The following is a 20,392-nucleotide window of genomic DNA, read 5'->3' on the forward strand; positions in this document are numbered from 1 at the left end:
ACTCATTTCAGCGTTTGGGTCAGAGCTAACATTTAGATATTACCACAATTCTTTTCTTTTCTTTTTTAGTCAAAGTCTTTTCTTGGGTTTGAATTCTAAGTTGTATACCCTGGCTGACCATAACGAACTTCTGTTGAGCACCAATCTTCGTGAACTCCTCATGGATCATTTGGAGAAGGAAACACAATAGAGTTTTCCAATAGTTGTTTTCTTTCTTTCTTTCTTTTTTTAAAAAAAATAATTTTATTGGGGGCTCATACAACTCTGATCACAATCCATACATATGTCAATTGTGTAAAGCACACTTATACATTTGTTGCCCTCATCATTCTCAAAACATTTGCTTTCCATTTGGGCTCTTGGAATCAGCTCCTCATTCTTCTTTTTTCCCTCTCCCTCCCAGCTTACCCCTCTCTCAGGAACCCTTGATAATTTATAAATTATTATTATTTGATCATATCTTACACTGCCCGGTGTCTCCCTTCACCCACTTTTCTGTTGCCCATCCCCCAGGGAGGAGGTTATGTGTACCGATGTTTCCACAAAGACAAACTTCTACCTGCATCTGCCTCAGTCCACTTTCCAATGCAGGCTGCATGTTAGCAAGACTATTCACATCCCTGGTCCATGGTCAGAGGGGACTGCTGTTAGGTTAAAATTTAGCGCTCCATCATTTGATCTCTCTTATAATCCATTTAAATTTGTTCTAGTTTTTAATACTTTCTGTTTTCTTTTCGATTAAAGGTTTTAATCTGTTTAACTTTGTTATTCTTGTTAGCTTTTCTTGTTTGTTTATTTGTTTTTGAATGTTTTTCTGTATATGAAATCCAGGATAGGTAAATTTATCAGAGATAGTAACTGGATTAAGGGGTTTTGGGGGGTATGGCTGGGGGAAGCTAGGGGGAGATGGGGAGCTAATAAGGATGAGTACAAGAATGAAGAAAATGTTCTTAAACTGATTGTGGCGATGATGTACAAATTTTGTTGGTGTTATTGATCTATTGAATTGTATGATATGTGAATTACATGTCAAAACACTGTTGGGAAAAAAAAAGACAAATTTCATAATTATGTGATATTTTGGTACCAAATACATTGATGACTTGGTAAATTGCCTTGTAAATGACAGAAGGTCCCTAAGTACTTTCTAAGGGGGTGTGACTGTGTAGTTGGTTACGTGTTGGGCTGCTAACCACAAGGCCAGCAGTTCAAACTCATCAGCTAGCCAAGGGAGAAAGATGAAGCTTTCTACTCTTGGAAACGCTAGTGAGCAGTTCAACTTGGTTCTACGGGGTTTCTATGAGTCCAAATTCACTTGACTGACGTTGATAAATACTTTTTAGGATCCCTGTTGGCACTTTGGGGTAAGTGGTGCCCGCTAACCTCAGGACTAGTACTCTGCAAGAGAAATTGAGGCCATCTGCTCCTGTCAAGATTCACAGCCTCAGGACAGAACCCTTTCAGTCGGAATGAGCCCTGTCAACAGATGGCAGTGATGCACATCTCTAAGCATCCCCCTGTACCAGAAAAGTTGGCAGTCTGAGTCCATTAAGATGTGCCTTGGAAGGTGCTTTGAGAGATCCTAGCCATGGAAAATCTTTCAGAGGACCGCTCTACTTTGAGGTTGCTATGCTTACAATTGTTTTGGTTTTAAACAAATACCTTTTAAATTATGGGGAGAATTACGGTGTTGGGTTTCTTACAGCAGTTTTCTTTTTGGAGGGAGTGGTAAGAAAGTTATAAAAAAAATGCATGTTCTATAGCATCCAAACACAGATCTTTGCTACACTTAGTGAACTGGAACAGTGCGCCCCCAAGCTTCTGAGGTTTACAAAGACTGTAACATATTTGGGGAGCAGTTGTCATCTCTTTTCACCCAGCCAATGACACTACTGGGGGTTATTCCACTGAGGCGGACATTTTGGAAGGAAGCCCTGAATAAATGTCTTGAACCAAATGCTCAAAGAAGGATGATTGAATTTATTGATGTTGATGGGTGGTAGATTTCTAGCAAGATAAAAGATATTTATGTATCTTTGATTAAAAATCTCCTGCCTTGTAGATATTTAGCAGGAAGATACTTCCAGGAGATGTTCACCCAAGCTCTCTCAGCATTTCAGATCTCATCAATTAACTTTTGTTACAGCTTTTAATAAAAAAAAATGCCAGTCAAATTTTCTGCTTTATCTAAGATATAAACTAAAATGTGAAAAAATGGTAATGACTATAAAATATCACAACTAGAAATAGCTTAGGAGAACTGTAACGTTAGCCTTCAACCATCTTATTTGTGAAACGCCACCTTTTCAAACTCTGTAATCTTATAGCAAATAGCATTGGATTACTGCAAAGAAAAATGGCATTTAGAGCATAGGTCTTTCTGGAGACAATGTTTATGAGATTTTGATTTCAGGACTGTTTTTCTGTTCCTTTCATTTAAAAGACCACCCCTCTCTCCGCAAACAAAACTCACCGTCATCAAGTCCATGCCGACTCACGGCGACCCTATAGAACAGAGTAGAACTGCCCTTATAGGTTTCTGAGACTGCAACTCTTTGTGGGAGCAGAAAGCCCGGTCTTCCTCCCTTGGAGCGACTGGTGGTTTCAAACTGCTGATCTTTTGGATCACAGCCCAATGAGTAACCACTACACCACAATTGTCCAGAAGTCATTTGAGTGCACAAAGCATTTTAAAGTGAAATGATAACATTTGGAGAGCAGCAGAGAAGGGAGCAATCACAAAGGAAAAAGGAGAGTGACTGTTGGGGGCAAGGAAAGAAGGGGAAGCATCTTCCTGAACTAAGGGACCTGATGGTGCGCCGCAGAGCGCTGGACTTGGTGTACTGGCCAATGACATGCGTGCTCTTGGATCTCCAGTTCCCGCTCTGCTAGGACTATTTGACCAGAGTCTAGTTACTCGTCTCGTTGGGCTTTAAGGGTTCAGTGAAGATTCTTTCCTACTCAGCAATCCTGTGACCTGTGATGTGATTTATGTAACTACATTCTCTTCATGTGAAGAAAGCTGATCAAGAAATGGAATGTACCATCTTCATGAAGGTCTACTATAGCAATGTTCTTTTCTGTTATACAAGTACACGAGGACATATACATGTATGTGTACACACACATTCATATATGCACATGTATGTTGTTGCTGTTAGCTACTGTGGATTTGACTCTCGTGACAGTCTTATGTACGACAGAATGAAACATTGCCTGGTCTGTGCCAGCCTCACAATGGATACTCCTGAGCCCATTGTAGCAACTGTTGTCCCGATCCGCCTCATGGAGAATTTCCTTTGTTTTCATTGACCAAATGGGTCATCCTTCTTTAGTGACTGGTCATGTGTTCAAAGTCACCAAGACTAAGTATCAAACTTAAAGAGCAATCTGGTAGAGCTTTTACCAAGACGGATTTGTTGGCTCTTTGCCAGTTTACAATACCTTCAATATACATTGCTATCCCTACAATTCAAAAGCATCAATTCTTCTTTAGTCGTTCCTTTCCGTTGTCCAGCTTCCCATGCATATGAAGTGACTGAATATACGATGGCTTGGGTCAAAGTTCATCTTCATCACCAAAGTGAGACGTTCTACACACATTTAAGTTATAAAACCAAATAACTCACTGTCATTGAACAAATTCTGACTCGTGGCAACCCAATAGGGTGGGTAGAACTGGCCCTGTGGGTTTCTGAGACTATAAATCTTTGCAGGAGTAGAAAGCCTCATCTTTCTCCTGCAGAGCATCTGGTAGTTTCCAACTGCTGACCTTAACGTTAGCCACTAGGGCTGCCCCATATATGTTATACATAAGGTCTCCCTGATGGCAGACAGCAGCAACAACAGTGATAGACCAGATTTACCATGGAAGGGAAGCTTGCCTTTTGCTCCTAGAGTGAGCACTAGCCCTGCTCCCGGGGCATCTGCAGAGAAGCTGCCTGTGCAGTCAGTCAGTCCTACCCCCTATTCCAGAAACAATTCCTCATGTCCCATTGCCTTAACTAGGTGGTTTTCCTCCCTGCCCTCAGTATCCCCAGTTTGCTCTGCAGTATGGAAGTCTTTCAGAAAGTCTCTTCCTCCTTTAAGAAAAAAATTAACAGGAAAGAAAAACATAAACCAGAGATGGAGGGAAAACCCACATAGTAAGAGGCTTAAAGGAGATATCAACCAACCACAGTGTGTTAACTTTAGTTGGATCCCAATTAAGCAAATAGATTGCTTGAAATATAACTATAATGTGTACTGGATCCTGAATCTGAAGGGATGATTGTTAATTATTTTGGGTGTCATAATGCTATTATTAAAAAAAACCCATAAAACAAACAAACAAAAATTTCCATCAAGTCAGTTCTGGTTTATGATGACCCTGCTTGTGCCAGAGTAGAAGTGTGCTTTCTAAGGTTTTCATGGGTGTAATCTGATGGAAGAAGATCAACCGTCTTTTCTACTATGGCACCACTGCGTGGATTCCAGCTGCCAACCGTTCAGCTAGTCGTCGTAAAAAGGGAGCGATACTACTCAGCAGTGAACAAAAGTGGATTCTTGATAAGGGTTTTAAACAAACAAAATAAACCAAACTCTCTGCTGTCAGTCAATCCCAACTCATGGCGACTGTATAGAACAGAGCACAACTGAGACTTTAACTCTTTACGGGAGCAGAAAGCCTGTGGAGTAGCAGGTGGTTTTGAACTGCTGGTCGCATAGCTAGCAACCCACTCCGCCCCCAGGGCCTCTTGATAAAGGCAGTTAGGTGGATAATACTACCAAGACCAGCCAGGAATGAGAGCCATGCATACAACAGGCAAAAGCCACCTAACCCTGGTGACAGAAAGCAGAGCAGTGGCCACCTGGGCAGGGGGTCGGCAGGACTAGCAGAGGAAGGGCTAAAAGAGGGACATGAGGAATCTTTGGGGGCGACAGATCTGTTTACTATCTTGAATATGCTGATGGCTGTATGTAGGTGCCACAACAAATGGAAAATTTCACTTTACATATTATATATCAATTATACCTGTACAAATAAAAAAAAACTTTGGGGACTCTTACATCCCTTATCACAATGTGTCAAGCACATTTGCACATATGCCGCCATCATCATTTTCAAAGCATTCTCTTCCCACTTGAGCCCGTGATATCAGCTCCCCATTTCTTCCCTCTCTCCCCCGTCTGCCTTCCCTCATGAATGCTTGATAAGTTATAGATTATTATTTTCATATCTTACATTATCCACTGTCGCCCCTCACCACTTTTCTGTTGTTCATCCCCCTGGGAGGTAGTTATAGAATGATCCTTGTGATCGATTCCCCTTTTCTCCCCCCAACCTCCCCTAATCCTCCTGGTATCTCTGCTCTCTTTGTTGGCCCTGAGGGGTTTATCTATCCTGGATTCTCTGTGTTATGGGTTCTTATCTGTAGAAGTATGCATGTTCTGGTCTAATCCGATTTGTAAGGTAGAATTGAGGTCATGATAGTGGGGGGAAGGAAGCACCAAAGAACTAGAGGAAAGTTGTGTGTTTCATTGGTGCTATACTGTACCCTGACTGACTCATCTCTTCCCTGTGACCCCTCTGTGAGGGGATGTCCAATTGTCTACAGATGGGTTTTGGGTCTCCACTCCATACCCCAATCCCCCCATTCACATTGGGTACAATTTTGTTCTGGGTCTTAGATGCCTGGCATCTGATCCCATCAACACCTCATGATCACACAGGCTGGTGTGCTTTGTCCGTGGGTTTTGTTGCTTCTCAGCTAGATGGTCACTTGTTTATCTTCAAGCCTTTAAGACCCCAGATACTATATGTTTGGATAGCCAGGCACCATCAGCTTTCTACACCACATTTGCTTATGCATCCATTTTGTCTTCAGTAATCGTTTCGGGAAGGTGAGCATCACATAGTACTGGATTGTTAGAACAACGTGTTCTTGTGTTGAAGGAGGACTTGAGTCAAGGCCCAATGTCCATCTGCAACCTTAATTCTTAACATATAGATATATGCACATAGTTCTATTCCCCTATGGTTATATATAAGTATATTTACATATGTACATGCCTGTATTTAGACCTCTATAAATGTCCTTTGCCTCCTGGTTCTTTCTTCTATTTCCTTTTTCTTTCCTCTTGTCCCATCATCATGTTCGGCCTTCATTCTGGTTTAGTAATTCCTTGCTGCTTCGTTGCCCTTGATTAAGCCCCACTAGGCATTTTATGATCTTCTTTCCATTGATTTTAGTTCACTTGTTGTTCCCTTGTCCCTAAGTTGGTTCCCCCCACCCCACCCCACCCCTCACCTTCCTTTCTCTCCCCTCCCCTTCTCCCATATGCCCCTGAAACCATTGGTCCCATTCTTTTCATCTCCGAATTATTTATCCTGCCTATCTTACCTAGATAGACATGCAGATACATTAATAAGAGTACAAGCCAGGCAAAGTCAAATAAAACAACAAAGGAAGTCAAGACCACCACCAACAACAACAAAAAGAAAGTCACTGACAAAAATGGAAAAGCCTATACATAGTTTGAGCTCTGTTTGTTGGCCTTTATGAGTGTTTTGCAGTGGAGTCTGATGGTATTCCCTGGGGATTTCATCACTTTGCTCCCCTTGCTGCTCTGTTGCATGCCCTCAGTGTTTCCGCCCCCTCATGATGGGGTCAGACTGTGCACAATTCCCGACTGCGTCTCCAGTGTTGTTCCTCCACAGCACTATGGTGTAGTGAGGGACATTGTGTCTTGTGGTGGGGCTGGCCCTGTATGGTCCTCTCTGTGCATTGTCTGCTCAGATTAGGAATCCTGTCCTCGAGGCTTGGTGGGCCAGGATGTGCTCCCCTTCTTCTCCATCCCTTCTCATTTCTCCGTGTGCTCTACTCAGACTGCACCTCGACCCAAGCTATAGCCCCAGTGCTGTCCTCTGAAGTGCATTCTTCTGGGTGTGGGGGTGGGGCCGCACAAAAATTGTTTTAAAAGAGAAAAAACAGCATGTCTTATATATGTAGCAGAGATACACACTGAAGTGGAGTGATGCATTATTAGTAACTTAATTCCAGGGATGGGGGGAAAGTCTTAAAAGTGCTCATGGAAATATGGAATTAAAAGAAGATGTGATTTTTCCATGAACTTTTCAAAACCCCTGTGTACATAAAATGTTTTGCAGGGATCATGCTCATGAGCCACATGGCTGAGGAGCTGGGAAGGGCTGCCTGGCACAGTTGCATAATTGTTGGGGGGTAAATCTGGACGTTCATCAATCAGAAAGGCTATAGTGGGAGCCAGGCTGGCAGGGGGCCCAGCGCTATGGGCTGTCATCTAGCCTCTCAGCCAATTTACTCTCTATAAATAGCAGTGTATATGAAGGCTTTACTATTTTAACGCCATTTGCCACAGCTGCTGAGCTTATTTGTTTACGTAGCCCTGAAGCCTCTGTAAACATCACTATCTCAAAATTGCCCATGTGTCAAGAACAAGAACTTCCCCCTTTAGAAATATATTTGTGGGATGAGACGTGGACAGCTTCCAGATGTCTGGGTGGCTGGTGTCGGACTGTTCCAGGGTTCGATTCATGCTCATAAATAGAATCACATGACTGGAAGGTCCTCAAGAGGCCACCACTAACATCCTCCTGACTCCTGGGGGGACCAAGACCCGAGACCCGTTAGGAAGGTCAGAGGGCCCAGGGCCGACACCTGCAGACTTGCTTCTTGTCCTCAAGGGGCTTACTCCTGGGTTTTAGAGAGGAGCCAGACTGACGGCTGCAACAAAGCAGGCTTGCCCGCAAGCAGCTGGAACTGGAATACGATGCCTGGATGCACCCTTCACTTCCCAGGGCTGCCACGCCTGAGAGACCCCAAGTGGGTGGCTTTCAAACAACACATTTATGATTTCACAGTCCTGGAAGCCCTATGTCCCCAATCAAGGCACAGACTCAAGGAGCAGGCTCTCTCTCTCTCTCAGTGGCCTCTCAGAAGATCCTTGTCTTGGATCTGGGACCCTGGGGTCTGTAGCCCTAGTATTCCTATTTCTTCAGGAGCCTCACATATCTTCCCTCTGTTTGAGCATGCTTGCCTCTGTATCTAGTCCGCTCTTCTGTCACTCAGAAGGGATGATGAGGATCAGGCTCCACAGCACCGAGACCAGAAGAACTAGATGGGGCCCAGCTACCACCACCGATGGCTCTGAAAGGGATCACACTAGAAACTCCATCATAGAGAAATGTGAAAATCATAAAACAAGAAAGACCAGGCTTGCTGGTTGGATGGAGACTGTCGAGTCCGTCAAGAATATGGCCCTTCCTCTTCAAGTCTGAAGCTGAGCGCACTCTTGCGCTAGAATAACCGATGGTTAAGATCCAGAGGGCAGCCATCACCCCTGGACAAAGTCCGGAGAGTGAGGAACGATGGAGGGATGGCAACAGCAACCACAGGAAGGGCGTGGCACGAGGGGCGGCGTGCGTGTGGGCGTTGAGGGCACGGCAGTGGATGAGTTGAAACAAAATGCGTGAATTGTTGAATGTAAAGCTCTAATCTGCTCTGCAAAGCTTCACTTAATTCACAATGAATTTTTAAAAGAAATAATTATGATCAGGACACACCCTATGCTGATATGGTTTCAACAGCATAACAAAGAAAGCCCTATTTTCACATCTACAATGGTCAGGACTGGGATTCTAGCATATCTTTTTTTGAGAAGCAATTTAATGGTGGTGTAGTGGTTATGAGTTGGGCTGCTGACAGAAAGGTCAGCAGTTCGAAACGACCAGCTACTCCTAGGGAGAAAGATGGGCTTTCTACTCCCACAAAGAGTTAGAGTCTGGGAAACTCACAGGGGCAGTTCTACCCAGCCTATTGGGTCCCTATGCGTCGGCATCACTCCAGAGCAGTGAGTGTTTTGTTTTGTTTTAAATCCCACCTATAATAGCGCACAGCACAGCACCACCAAGCACAGCAGCACCAAGCACAGCACTACCAAGGTGAGCATGAGCCCCAGCAATGGAAGGACTCCCAGGTGGTCCGCCTACTGTAGGACACTTTAGACACCCAGAAAATGCTCCCCAAGTGCTACATAGGCACATGAGAAGAAGGTGGTATTTACTACCCTGAGGTCGAAGTTTGGGGCTTATCATGGAGAAAGCCTCATTCATTGAGAGTGCTTGGGCACGGTAGGTTAAGGTCAAATGAGACATTGCTGAATAAAGTCAAGAGCAAAGCAGAAGCGGTTTTTGTGTTGGTCTGCCATTTTTATGGCTCCAGATTTCCTACCCAGCAGTACAAAGAATAATTAGACGCTAGTGGATTTGCTTTTCTCGGGTGTGTATTTGGCCCGCCTTCAGTCTTTCCCCCATGATTTTGATGAATCAAAGTATTATTCTGCTTCCCCCCACCAAAAATTTACTGCCCATAAATCCTAATCGTACTTTTTATTCATAAAGACAAAGTACCCTATGGAATTTTTAGAGATCAAATCTTTACCAGTTCTATCAGACACATGCCCAGCTTCCATGGTAGTCCCCAGAACTTTCTAGAACATTCCTCCCCTCTCTTATTTTCCAGAAATCAGAAAATGAATTTTTTAAAAAGAGAATTAGCCCTTTCCAGAGCCATTGAGTCAACTCTAACTTTTATGGTGACCCCAGGTGTGTCCGAGTAGAACAGTACTCTGTTGTGTTTTTAGTGGCTTGTTTTCTTCAGAAACCGATCACCAGGCCTTTCTTCTAAGGCACTTCCAGGGTAGACGTGAACCTTCAACCTCCTACATAGCAGTGGAGAATGTTAACCATTTTGCCATCCTGGGACTCCACGGGAATTAGTTGCAATTGCCTTTTCACAGAAACCACTGTGACAGTTTTGACCCTTTTTGCTGGCAACTCCTGAGTTTTCTATAAGAAAGTGGCTCAAAGGCCACTCAAAGCTCAGAGGCAGGTATCACTGCTAATTATCTCCCTTTGGAAAGCCTCACTCATTACACGCTGTCATCAGAAGGACAGGGCCTGCCCCCAGAAGCATTCTGACTCAGGCACATCACCAGGGTTATTTGCTTACTTCATATTCATTTATTTTATTTTTGAGCTCGGGCGTAGAGTGGAGGGAGCATAATACCGAGTTCCTGCAAGTTGAAGCTCAAAGCAACATCAGAGGCTACATTTCGAGTGGCATTTGCTCCTTGACATCAAAGACGCAACATTAACAAAAGATTCGTCCAAGGCCTCCCTCCCTTTTGACCTATTGGGAGCCTTTCTAGGGAGCAGCTAAGATCAGGGGTCAGTTCATATGGCTACAGCTGGCATCGCAGTGCTGACCACTAGGGGGACCCAGAGACCCTGGACTCAGCCAGGTTGACATTTCTGCTCTGTGTGAAAAAGACAAGTTCAGGCTGGATGAAGTTCCTCCGCGCTCTTCCTCCTCAGGAGTCCCTGGGTGGCCAAAGGTACTTTCCTAATGCAAAGGATGGAGGCTGAAGTCTACCCAGAGATGCCTTGGAAAAGTCTGATGATCTACTACTTAAAACAAAACAACAACTTCAACCATAGCACACTCTGCAGAGCACACACTTCTGTGCTGACGCGCAGGGGTTACCAGGAGTCAGAAACCACTTTATGGCAACGGGTTTTCTTTCTCTCCCACAGTCCCTGCTCCCCCTATCCTCTACAGTCACACAAGACGATGCCAGCCCAAACCCAGACCGAGTGCCATCGGGTCAATTCTGATCCAGAGACCCTAAAGGACAGAGAAGAACTGACCCACAGGGTCTCCGAGGCTGCAAATCTTTCTAGAAGCAGACAGCATTACATTTATCCCAGTGTGACTAGTGAGTTCAAATCACTGAGCTTTTGGTTGGTAGCAGAGTGCTTTAACCACTGCTCCACCAGGGCTCCTTGACTGCATCATCCAACCCCACTACCCTTGAGTCGACTCTGATTCATCGCCACTATATACAGGGTTTCATCTTTCTCCCACTAACTGTGCCACAGAACTCCTAAAAGTTATGCCATAGGCATATGTTTGCAGCATGTATATAGTATTTCCTAACAATCCTTTTGTTATTCCTTACAGCCCCTCTGACGAGCCACCCGCCCAAACCAAGCCCAATCAAGCTCACTGCCATCAAGGCAATGTTGACTTTTAGTGACTCTGCAGGACAGGGTAGAACTGCCCCTGTGGGTTTCTGAGACTGTCACTCTTTATGGGAGTAGAAAGTCTCATCTTTCTCCCGAGAGTGGCTGGTGGTTTCGAACTACCGATCTTGCAGTGAGAAGCCCAACTTGTAACCACTATGCTGCCAGGGCTCCTTGATGAGAACATGCATGCTTCTTTTATTCGAAGGAGAGACCTCTTATCACTGAGCTCCACTTAAAGGTTTTGATTCAGTATTCATTACATCGTATGCCTATTCACAGAAATGTATGCTACCCTAAGAGACATTTGTTAGTTAGTGGTTATGGACTCGCCTCTGGGGCATTAGGAGGTAGGAACATGGGACCAGTGGCTTTCGCTTGAAAAGGATACCCAGGTTAGGTGGCATGCTTGTGTTGGTGAAGAACCCCAGACTGTGTGTGGCTCATGCGTTTTCAGATTACATAAGCCAATCTTGTGATTCCAGGAGAAGACCAAAAAGCACTCCAGGGCAGATTGTGTACCAACTATAAAGATGCAGTGGTGGCTATGGTTTCTGGGAGATTACTACAGAGAAGGATTTTCACCTTCTGGGTGGTAGATCTGGGTTCAATACGCCTCAGGCACAGCCACCACCTGTCTGTCCGTGGAGGCTTGCATGTTGCTTATGTTCCTGAATGGGTTTCAGCAGAACTTCCAGACCAAGATCGATGAGAAAGAAAGGCCTGGTGATCTGTTTCCAAGCATCAGCCATGAAAATGCCTAAAGATCACAATGGACCAATCCTCAACCAGTAATGAAGTTGCTATAGCACCACTGGGCAATATTTTATTCTGTTGGACATAGGGCCACCATGAGTCAGGGACCAACTTGACAGCAGCCAATAGCAACAACCACCACAATAACAACCACAGCAGCAACGGCATATTGTATGATATTAGATTCCAGGCCTACTATAAGCAACCCAGAAGAACAGTTATAAGGAGTTCGTGTATTAGGGTTTATACCTCAAACTAACAGAAAATCAAACTCACTTCCATCAAGTTGATTCCGGTTTAGTGACCTTCTGGGACAGGGTAGAACTGTGGGTTTCTGAGATTTTAACTGTTTATGGGAGTAGAAAGCCTTATCTTTCTCCTGCTTAGCGACTGGTGGTTTCAAACTGCTGACCTTCTGGTTAGCAGCACAACTTATATCCCACCGTGCCACCAGGGTTCCTTGCTACTTATACCTATTCTTAGTTTAAGTCAGAGCTTATGGCTCTGCTTTGGGGGGCATTACAGATAGAAATGAGGAAAACATGTTTTGCCGTTGGGAGGTTAGCACATGTGAAATGCAGCTATGAGTGAGTACCGACAATCAGTGACTTCAATACAAACAGACCATTTTCTATATTTCATCTTCCCCCAAACATCCCAATGACTAACCTTAACAGCAGAAAGGACAATTGGATTATGATGAATGGGTCTTAAGTTTTCTCTTTTCCTCCTGGAGTTCGCTACTGGGTCTTCTATGTCTACTGGGGGTTTACCAGGTAGCGCATAGCAGGTGGAGGAGAGAGGAATGATCACTTTGATACAAATGAAAGGCAGCATACTGTATGCTATGGATCTTGTCAAGAACTCTCAAAGAAAGAGAGGGAAATTGTCTTTTTATTAAAGCAGTTTGTCAGGCTGCCTTTGAAAGGCTTGCCTTAATTCTTCGGTATTGTAATAAATAACCCCAAGTATTTGGATTAGCAATGCTCTTAACAGACAGATGGGATTTTAATTGAAATAAATATTTGGAAATTAAAAATATAGCAAATGTGGGCTATTTTATGTTCATTAATTTATCATTCAAAGGCGCTTTAAAAGTTAAATGGTTAGAATTCATGGTGCATGAACTTCAGGTTATAGGACACGTGGGACGGTGTCAATAGGGGGAGGGTCAGCTTTTCACACTTTGTAGTAAATAAGAATGTCACATCCGGCTAGCCCATGCTTTACAATGAGCATCTCATCTTTAAATAAAAAAAAAAAAAGAGCATCTTTCCCACAGATATTTCAACGTGTAGCTTACCTGTAGCTTCCACCATTCCTTCTAAGATGACCACAATTTCCAGTTCCTCTTTGGGCAGCTGGGCTTTGGAGATCTCCCAGAAAGGACTCTGTTGGTTAATTTCATGGCTAATGATCAGCGGCGACACCAGAAATAGGCGGTCATCCCCCGTGTAATAGCCTACATTGATGTCGGTCTGGTTCAAGGGGATGAACTCCCCTTCCGAGGTCTGTTTGGATTTGATCAACTTGGCTCTGATGGAAGCCTCCACGATGTGGGAATTCCGCAGGTCCCCCACCCGGAACATCAGGCAGAGTTTCCCATCCCGCATCGAGATCACCGCATGGGTGGAAAAGACCAGGGTCTCTGCCCTCTTCTTGGGTTGAGATATCTTGACAAACATACATCCCACCATGAATGCATTGACAATGGATCCCAACACAGATTGGATTAAGAGGAGAACGATTCCCTCTGGGCACTTGTCTGTGATCACCCGGTAGCCATACCCGATGGTGGTTTCTGTCTCTATTGAGAATAAAAAGGCCGAGACAAACCCATTGAGGTTGGTGACACAGGGAGTCCACGAGGGGTCCTCTATGTGGTCCATGTCTCCTCGGATATAAGCAATTAGCCACCAGATCATTCCAAAGAAGAGCCAGGTCACTGTGTAAACCATGACGAAAATGAACAGGTTGAATCTCCACTTGAGGTCCACTAAGGTGGTGAAGATGTCAGTCAGGTATCGATAGGTCTCCCTCACGTTCCCGTGATGGACGTTGCACTTCCCGTCCTTCCTCACGTACCTCTGGATCTTCCTTTTGGTCCGATCTCTGCTGATGTGTCGTGGCAGGTCGTCCCGCGCTTGCTTAGGCAACTTTGGCTGATGAATGGCCACAGGGCTCTCCACATCCTGATCCATGGAGTCCCCCTCCAGGACATTAGCTGATGGTTTGAAGAAAAGAAAAGAAAGGAAAACCCAAATGACATGCTGGCTTTTAAAGGATCATAGAAACCACACATTTTTTTAATATAGTGGAAAAACAAAATACCATTGTGTAGCTATGGAAAGAAAGTCAACCAGAAACAGAGCCCCTGGCCATGGAGTCATTCTGGGCTCCACAGGGTTTTCAATGGGCTGACTTCGGGGGAGTAGATCACCAGGCCTTTCTTCCAAGGCACCTGTGGGTGACTTTGAACCACCAGCCTTTCTGCTGGCAGCCAAGCACTGAACCACTTTCATGGACTAAGTAGATGCAGACTTTGAGGGCTCTGGTGGCTTTGCAGTGCTGCATCCTGTGGTCTAGCTTGTGTCCATACGTCACCAGCCCTCCTTCAGGACAGAGCTTCCTGCTGTGAAACGGGCCCTGGCTGGCAGATTCCCTTGCGCCAGCTCTTCCAGCGGGCTGTCTCCGCATCTGTCTGCTTAGTTGCTGGGTGCGAGCAGGAGCAGGAGCTCTGGGGAAAGGCATTTGCCTTGGGGTTCAGACCATCTTGGCTCTATCTCTTAGCAATTGTGGGCTCCTGACTCTGCTCTCTGATCCACTGAGGCCCAGGGTCCACATTTATCAAGTGGCGGCCACAGCACCCGACTCACATGGTTGTTGGAAGGTATAAAGATGCCACACCCGGGGCAGTGCCTGGCATGAAACAGTCACACAGTAGGTGTTCTCTGGTGATGCTTTTTCATACTTCCTGCAGCAGTTTTGAGTGAAGTTCTGAGAATAACTAGTTAAATGGTCATTTTTAGTTTTAAATGGTCCTGGCTAGGGTGTTGTTGTTGTTGCTTGAAGTGTTAGAAATTATTTTCTCACCGTGTGTTTGCACATTTGATTTGGGTCCTCCCTCAACATCTCACCCCTGTATGTTCTTTCTTGATGACCTTTATGATAAATATCTTTGGATTAATGACCAATCAGGAAAGCTTTCCTGGAATCTTGGAATGAGTCTTTCGATTAAGCACATAGAAACCATGTGGACAATTACTTGGCCAATAATTTTAAAGCTTCCTCAAAGTTTTACGAGCAGTCCTGTTGCCCACCACCCCCACACCCCACTCCAACCCTCCTTCCCCCCAGGTTTTCATTCTGCATCCTTTGACTGTGCTGGACTTTTTTCTACAGCTGTGTATTGTCCCCTGGTTAGAGGAGAAATAGAGCCTGATGAGAATACACCGTGTATCTGAGTGAGGGATTAGCTGGAGATGGGACATGGGTGCTACCAACTTAACATAGAGTTTGACCTTTCTCATGGTTGGCTAGTTTCTTTAAAAATCAATCCCATAGATCTGTTTACATCTTCCAGAACAAGAAAAAAGCAGCCTCTGGTCTGCAGAGGCTGCTGTAGTGTTTGTCAGCTTTGATTTTTACATCAACGCCCTGAAGAGCCCTTAATGTGTAAGGGAGCACCTTTGTTTGTCTCCTCCTCATCCTCCTCGTCCTCCTCGTCCTCCTCCTCCTCGTGCTCCTTCTCCTCCTCCTCCTCCTTCTTCTTCTGACAAGGGGCAGGAGTCAGAGAGACGCAGCTGGGCTGGGGCCAGCTGCAAGCGGGGTGCAGTATCTGGAAGGAGGTCAAAGCCAGTGCCCCTGCTCACTGCAGCACCTCCCACTCGTAGGGGCGTCTGTGCTTTTTTGGCCGTGAAAAGTCATGACTGAGCTCCCCCAGCTAATTTTTGCCTACAGTGGGAGTTAGAGTATCCAAATATGATTGCACGTGGGAGGATGGCTGGCTCAAGCTCCACAAGGTTGGGAGGTCTTGCTGGCAATTGCACTACAAGGGTTCAGGAGACATGGTCAGCTGCCTGACCATGCCAACGCCACCCTGAGCCCTGGGGAAGTGAGAGCCATTGTTTTCAGCTTCCATTGAGTCCATTCTGCCCCATGGTGACCCCACATCTGTGGAGTAGAACTGCTACACAGGGTTCTCAAGGTGATGGCCTTTTGGAAGCAGATAGCCAGGCCTTACTTCTGAGACTCTTCTGGGTGGGTTGGAACCATCAAACTTTAGCCTAGTGGTTGAGCACTTGCTTAACTGTTTGTGGGCAGGAGTGAACTCATCAAAATAGCTGATCCTCAATAGTCTTCAGCGACAGTTCATACCCTAAAAATGTTGTGGGGAAAGCATAGGCCGTACATTTATGCCCTTTCCCCTTTGCTGGTGCAACATTAATAGGAGTGACTGTTTGCCTCGAAATTGAAGAACCTGTTTGGAAGGGTAACGAGTGAGTAAAATTTAAAAACTCCAAACTCATTGTCATCATGTCTATTCTGATTCACATTAATTGATTTAGTTACCCGGTACAGGGTTTCCAAAACGATATATCTTTTTGGGAGCAGGCAGGTTCAGCTTTCTTTAACACAAAGGCTAGTGTGTTTGAACCAACAACCTTGCAGCTAGTGGTATAACACTTACTTGATAACTCCACTAGAAGGCGCTAAAATAGGCTCCCCAAGAGGCCAAGAAGGAAGAGGTCAGTGAGGAAGAAGTGGTGTGGAGTGGGTAGGATTTGGGCAGGATTTGGGGCATGGAGGGAAGGGGCAGAATGCAATGGTTATGGCTGGACTATCACTGAACAAGGAAGACTGGGCCAATCGAGGTCTCAGATAGTACCTCCAATTTATGTGTGCAAATACTTGCCTGGAAAACACAGAAAGGAATATTAATGATGGCTTTTGTCTCTCTCAGAATGCCAGGTGTGAATGTGAGAGGGTGATGTGAATTGTTTCCAAGTAGCATTTTGAATAGCAAGTGCAGCTGCAGTCAGGAAAGCAGACACTTGTATTGCATTCTTGCTCAACCGACCACACAGACACCTTCTGACCACCCTCCTCTCGCACACCTTTGACCTTCTGCCATGTTGTGCCCGTGTAGAACCAGGGGGATGGGCTGGCAAGAAGAGAATCTCAAAGAAACTCCTTGTTAATGACGAAGCCCGAAAAATGCACTGCCATTGAGCCCCTTCCTCCAGCCTAGAACGCCTTCTAGGGTTTCCAAGGGTGTCCGTCTTTACAGGAGCAGGCAGCTTCAACTTTCTCCCTCAGAACAGCCAGTGAATCTGAACTGTTGACCTTTCATTTAGCAGCCCAGCGCCTAGCCCACAGTGCCACCAGGACTCCCCTGTTAACTGTGAAGTGCTGTGCAAAGAGATGGAGGAAAGAATTTAGATGGTTTGCTTTGGAGTCCCCAGGTGTTGCAAAGAGTTCACATATTGGACTGCTAACCAAAGGGTTGGACATTTGAGTCCACCCAGAGGCGTCCTGGAAGAAGAGCCTGAAGGTCTATTTCCCAAACATTAGTCATTTGAAACCCTATGGAGAACAGTTCCCTGACACACATGAAATTACTATTGAGTAAGAGTTCACTTGCAACTTGCTTTTTGTTACTTGTGAGTTACTTTCCTGGGTGTCTAGGTTACCTAGTGCCACAGTAACAGACATATCACAAATGGTTGTCATTAACAAAAACAGATTTTCTCAGTTTAGGATTCCAAAGTTCTAAATTTAGGGCCAGGCTTTCTTTCTCTGTTAGTTCGATGAGAAAGTACTTGTTTCTATTAGTTGATGCTTCTACATGACCTTCACGGTGCCTTGGCACCAATCTTCTCCTGGGTCTGGGAGGTTCTCAGCTCAGGGGCCCTGCATCCAAAGGACGCTCTCTTCTCCCAGCTCTTCTTTCATTGGTGGTAGTAACATCCCTCCTCTGCTTGCCTTTGTCTTCTTTTATCTCTTGTGAGAGTGTGGACACCTAAGCAACTCCCCTCACATTGGATCAGGGCTACGACTGAGTAAGGGTGTCATTTCCTACCATAATCCCCCTTCAGCTGATTATCTGATCACACCAGGTCAAATCAGAGGGGGTGATTATATCTTTCTTTTTTTAAAAAAAATCATTTTATTAGGAACTCATACAACTCTTATCACAATCCTTACATACATCAATTGTGTCCAGCACATTCGTACATATGTTGTCATCATCATTCTCAATACACCTGCGTTCTGCATGAGCCCTTGGTATCAGCTCCTAATTTTCCCCCTCCATCCATGCACACCCCTCCCCCAGGAACCCTTGATAATTTCTAACCCCAACCCACTTAGTCATATCTTACACCATCTGAAATCTCCCTCACCCACTTCTCTGCTGTCTGTCACCCAGGGAGGAAGTTATATGTAGACCTTGTAATCTGTTCTTTTCCCACCTCTCTACTCTCAATATTGGTCCTGAGGGGTTCATCTGTCCTGGATTCCCTGTATTTCCAGTGCCTATATGTGCCAGTGTACATCTCTGGTCCAGCCGGATATGTAAGGTGGAATTGGGATCATGATAGTGGTGGGGAGGAAGCATTCAAGAAAGTTATGTAAGTACATGACTTCTAAACTTCTGAGAATCATGGCCCAGGCGAGTTCACACATCTTTGGGGGGTGGAGTGGGGAGGGAGTGGGACATTTTGATCCATGGCACTCGGTTTTATTCCAGTGTAACATATACCAGTTTGAAAAAAAGTGACTTCTAACTCCCTGCTGTGCTGACCTCTATTTAGCCTTATCCTTTTCTCTCTTTCTTTCTGTTTGAAATGTGGTCAATTTACATAGAAATTGCTAAAGTGGCAAGTGATCTCATGTTAAAATTTAATCAGAAAGAAATATCGACGACCGATGGAGCCCCAGCAGGAAGGAGCCATGCATCCTTGGTATGATGTGGCATTTTAGTTTCAACCTTGTCTCTGGGAAGGCGAGGGAGGTTCGGGCCAATTGTGGTTGCTCTCCTGTTGAAAAGTTAATGCTTTAAATTATTTATAAATTTTACAGCTGAAACTTCAGTATTGAAGACAATGTTCAAAAAGTACTTTGAAAAAATGTAATGCCATAGAAGGCCTGAGGAAAACAAGGTATAGACTCCGCTCTGTACTCAATGTTCCCACAGATGAGACGGAACACTCCTGAATATTAAGAGAGGAACTCTGGGTGATGGGTTTCTGGGGGCCTTTGATTTATCCCCTAAATGTCCCAATTTTATCAAATTGACTAGACTGGCATTCTATCACCTTTACATTCTAGGGGGCAGGGGGACTTTAAACAATAAAATGGAAATACTCGTCTTCATTTAATACTCGACCTTCTGATTTAAGGTCTTTTCTATACAAAGAGCTAAATAGTTCAAAACAACAACAACAACAATAACAAAGATGATCTGAAGCCATCCCATGCCATTTACCTAGAATTTTAGAAGTAGACTTTTTTTTTTGCCCCAAATCTGAGAAATCTGTAACTCAAATCCACAGGAAGCAGCAGTGGGATTGTAGGTCACATGTGGTAGAACAGGTCAGGGTCACAGTGTGTCCCCTGTGACTGGCCACAGAGTCACTGTGAGAGAAGGGGGTGTGTGAAGCATGGGGACCTCAAGAGACTGCTGCTGTGAGCCACAGGGGCAAAGGACAGAGGCCACCTTCTGTTGTCATGGCTGTGACCTCAGTGACAGAGACACGTGGTTCTCATTGAAAATGACCTACTAGAGGCTCTTGTGCTTTTGTGCATCCCTAGAGGATCCAGCTGATTGAGCCAACTTTTCTTTTACTTTATTTCTGTTTTTCCCCTCCGGCCCCTGCCACCCTGTTATGGATTGGATTATGTCCCCACTGCAAAATACGTATGCAAATCCTAATCCACATGTCTGTAGATGCAGCGTAACCACTCAAATGCATCATAAAACTTTTCATCTATTCTAATTTTAATCATCTTCTATAATGTAATATGACCACAATCTGTAATACAATCTGACATGATGTAATTAATTGGTCATTTCAGGTCAGCCAGTATAAGTTGGATCCTAAACCTAATCATTTATGAGTTATAATTACTCTAAAGAGATTATTATGTACACACACACACACACAGACACACACACAGACACACACACAGACACACACACACACACACACACACACACACACACACACGAAAAACCATATAAGGATCCTCTATAACCCAGAAAACAATGAGTTTAGAAGTCATGGCCAAGATCTTTTGAAAAAAATTAATTTTTGTTCTTTGAAGTCATATCTTGTGACATTTCTATTATAGCAGCAGAAGGAAAATGAGAAATGCCCTAAATCAAAAGTATGTTGTAGTGTGTCTCTAGCACTCTTTGACCAAGGGCAATGTAAGATGCAAAGCATCTTTCATGCAGTGTCTATTAGTGAGGTCCCAAAATGTGGAGGGATTTCCTCTGATTAGAGGAACAAAGTGAAAGCCACGGGA

At 44.6% G+C, this 20,392-nt stretch overlaps 1 protein-coding gene across 1 annotated transcript in view; it reads right to left on the reverse strand.

The window, feature by feature from the left end:
- Positions 1 to 20,392, reverse strand: part of KCNJ6 (potassium inwardly rectifying channel subfamily J member 6) — a 382,571-nt gene that overhangs the window by 110,160 nt on the left and 252,019 nt on the right. Inside the window, exon 3 of the mRNA XM_004696934.2 lies at positions 13,164 to 14,084. Coding sequence (XP_004696991.1) covers positions 13,164 to 14,084 — 921 coding nt within the window. The remainder of the gene's footprint in view (positions 1 to 13,163; positions 14,085 to 20,392) is intronic.

This window comes from Echinops telfairi, unplaced genomic scaffold (genome assembly GCF_000313985.2).
Source record: "Echinops telfairi isolate 266 unplaced genomic scaffold, ASM31398v2 ScPeMD7_7469;HRSCAF=8507_0, whole genome shotgun sequence".
Taxonomy (NCBI): Eukaryota; Metazoa; Chordata; class Mammalia; order Afrosoricida; family Tenrecidae; genus Echinops; species Echinops telfairi.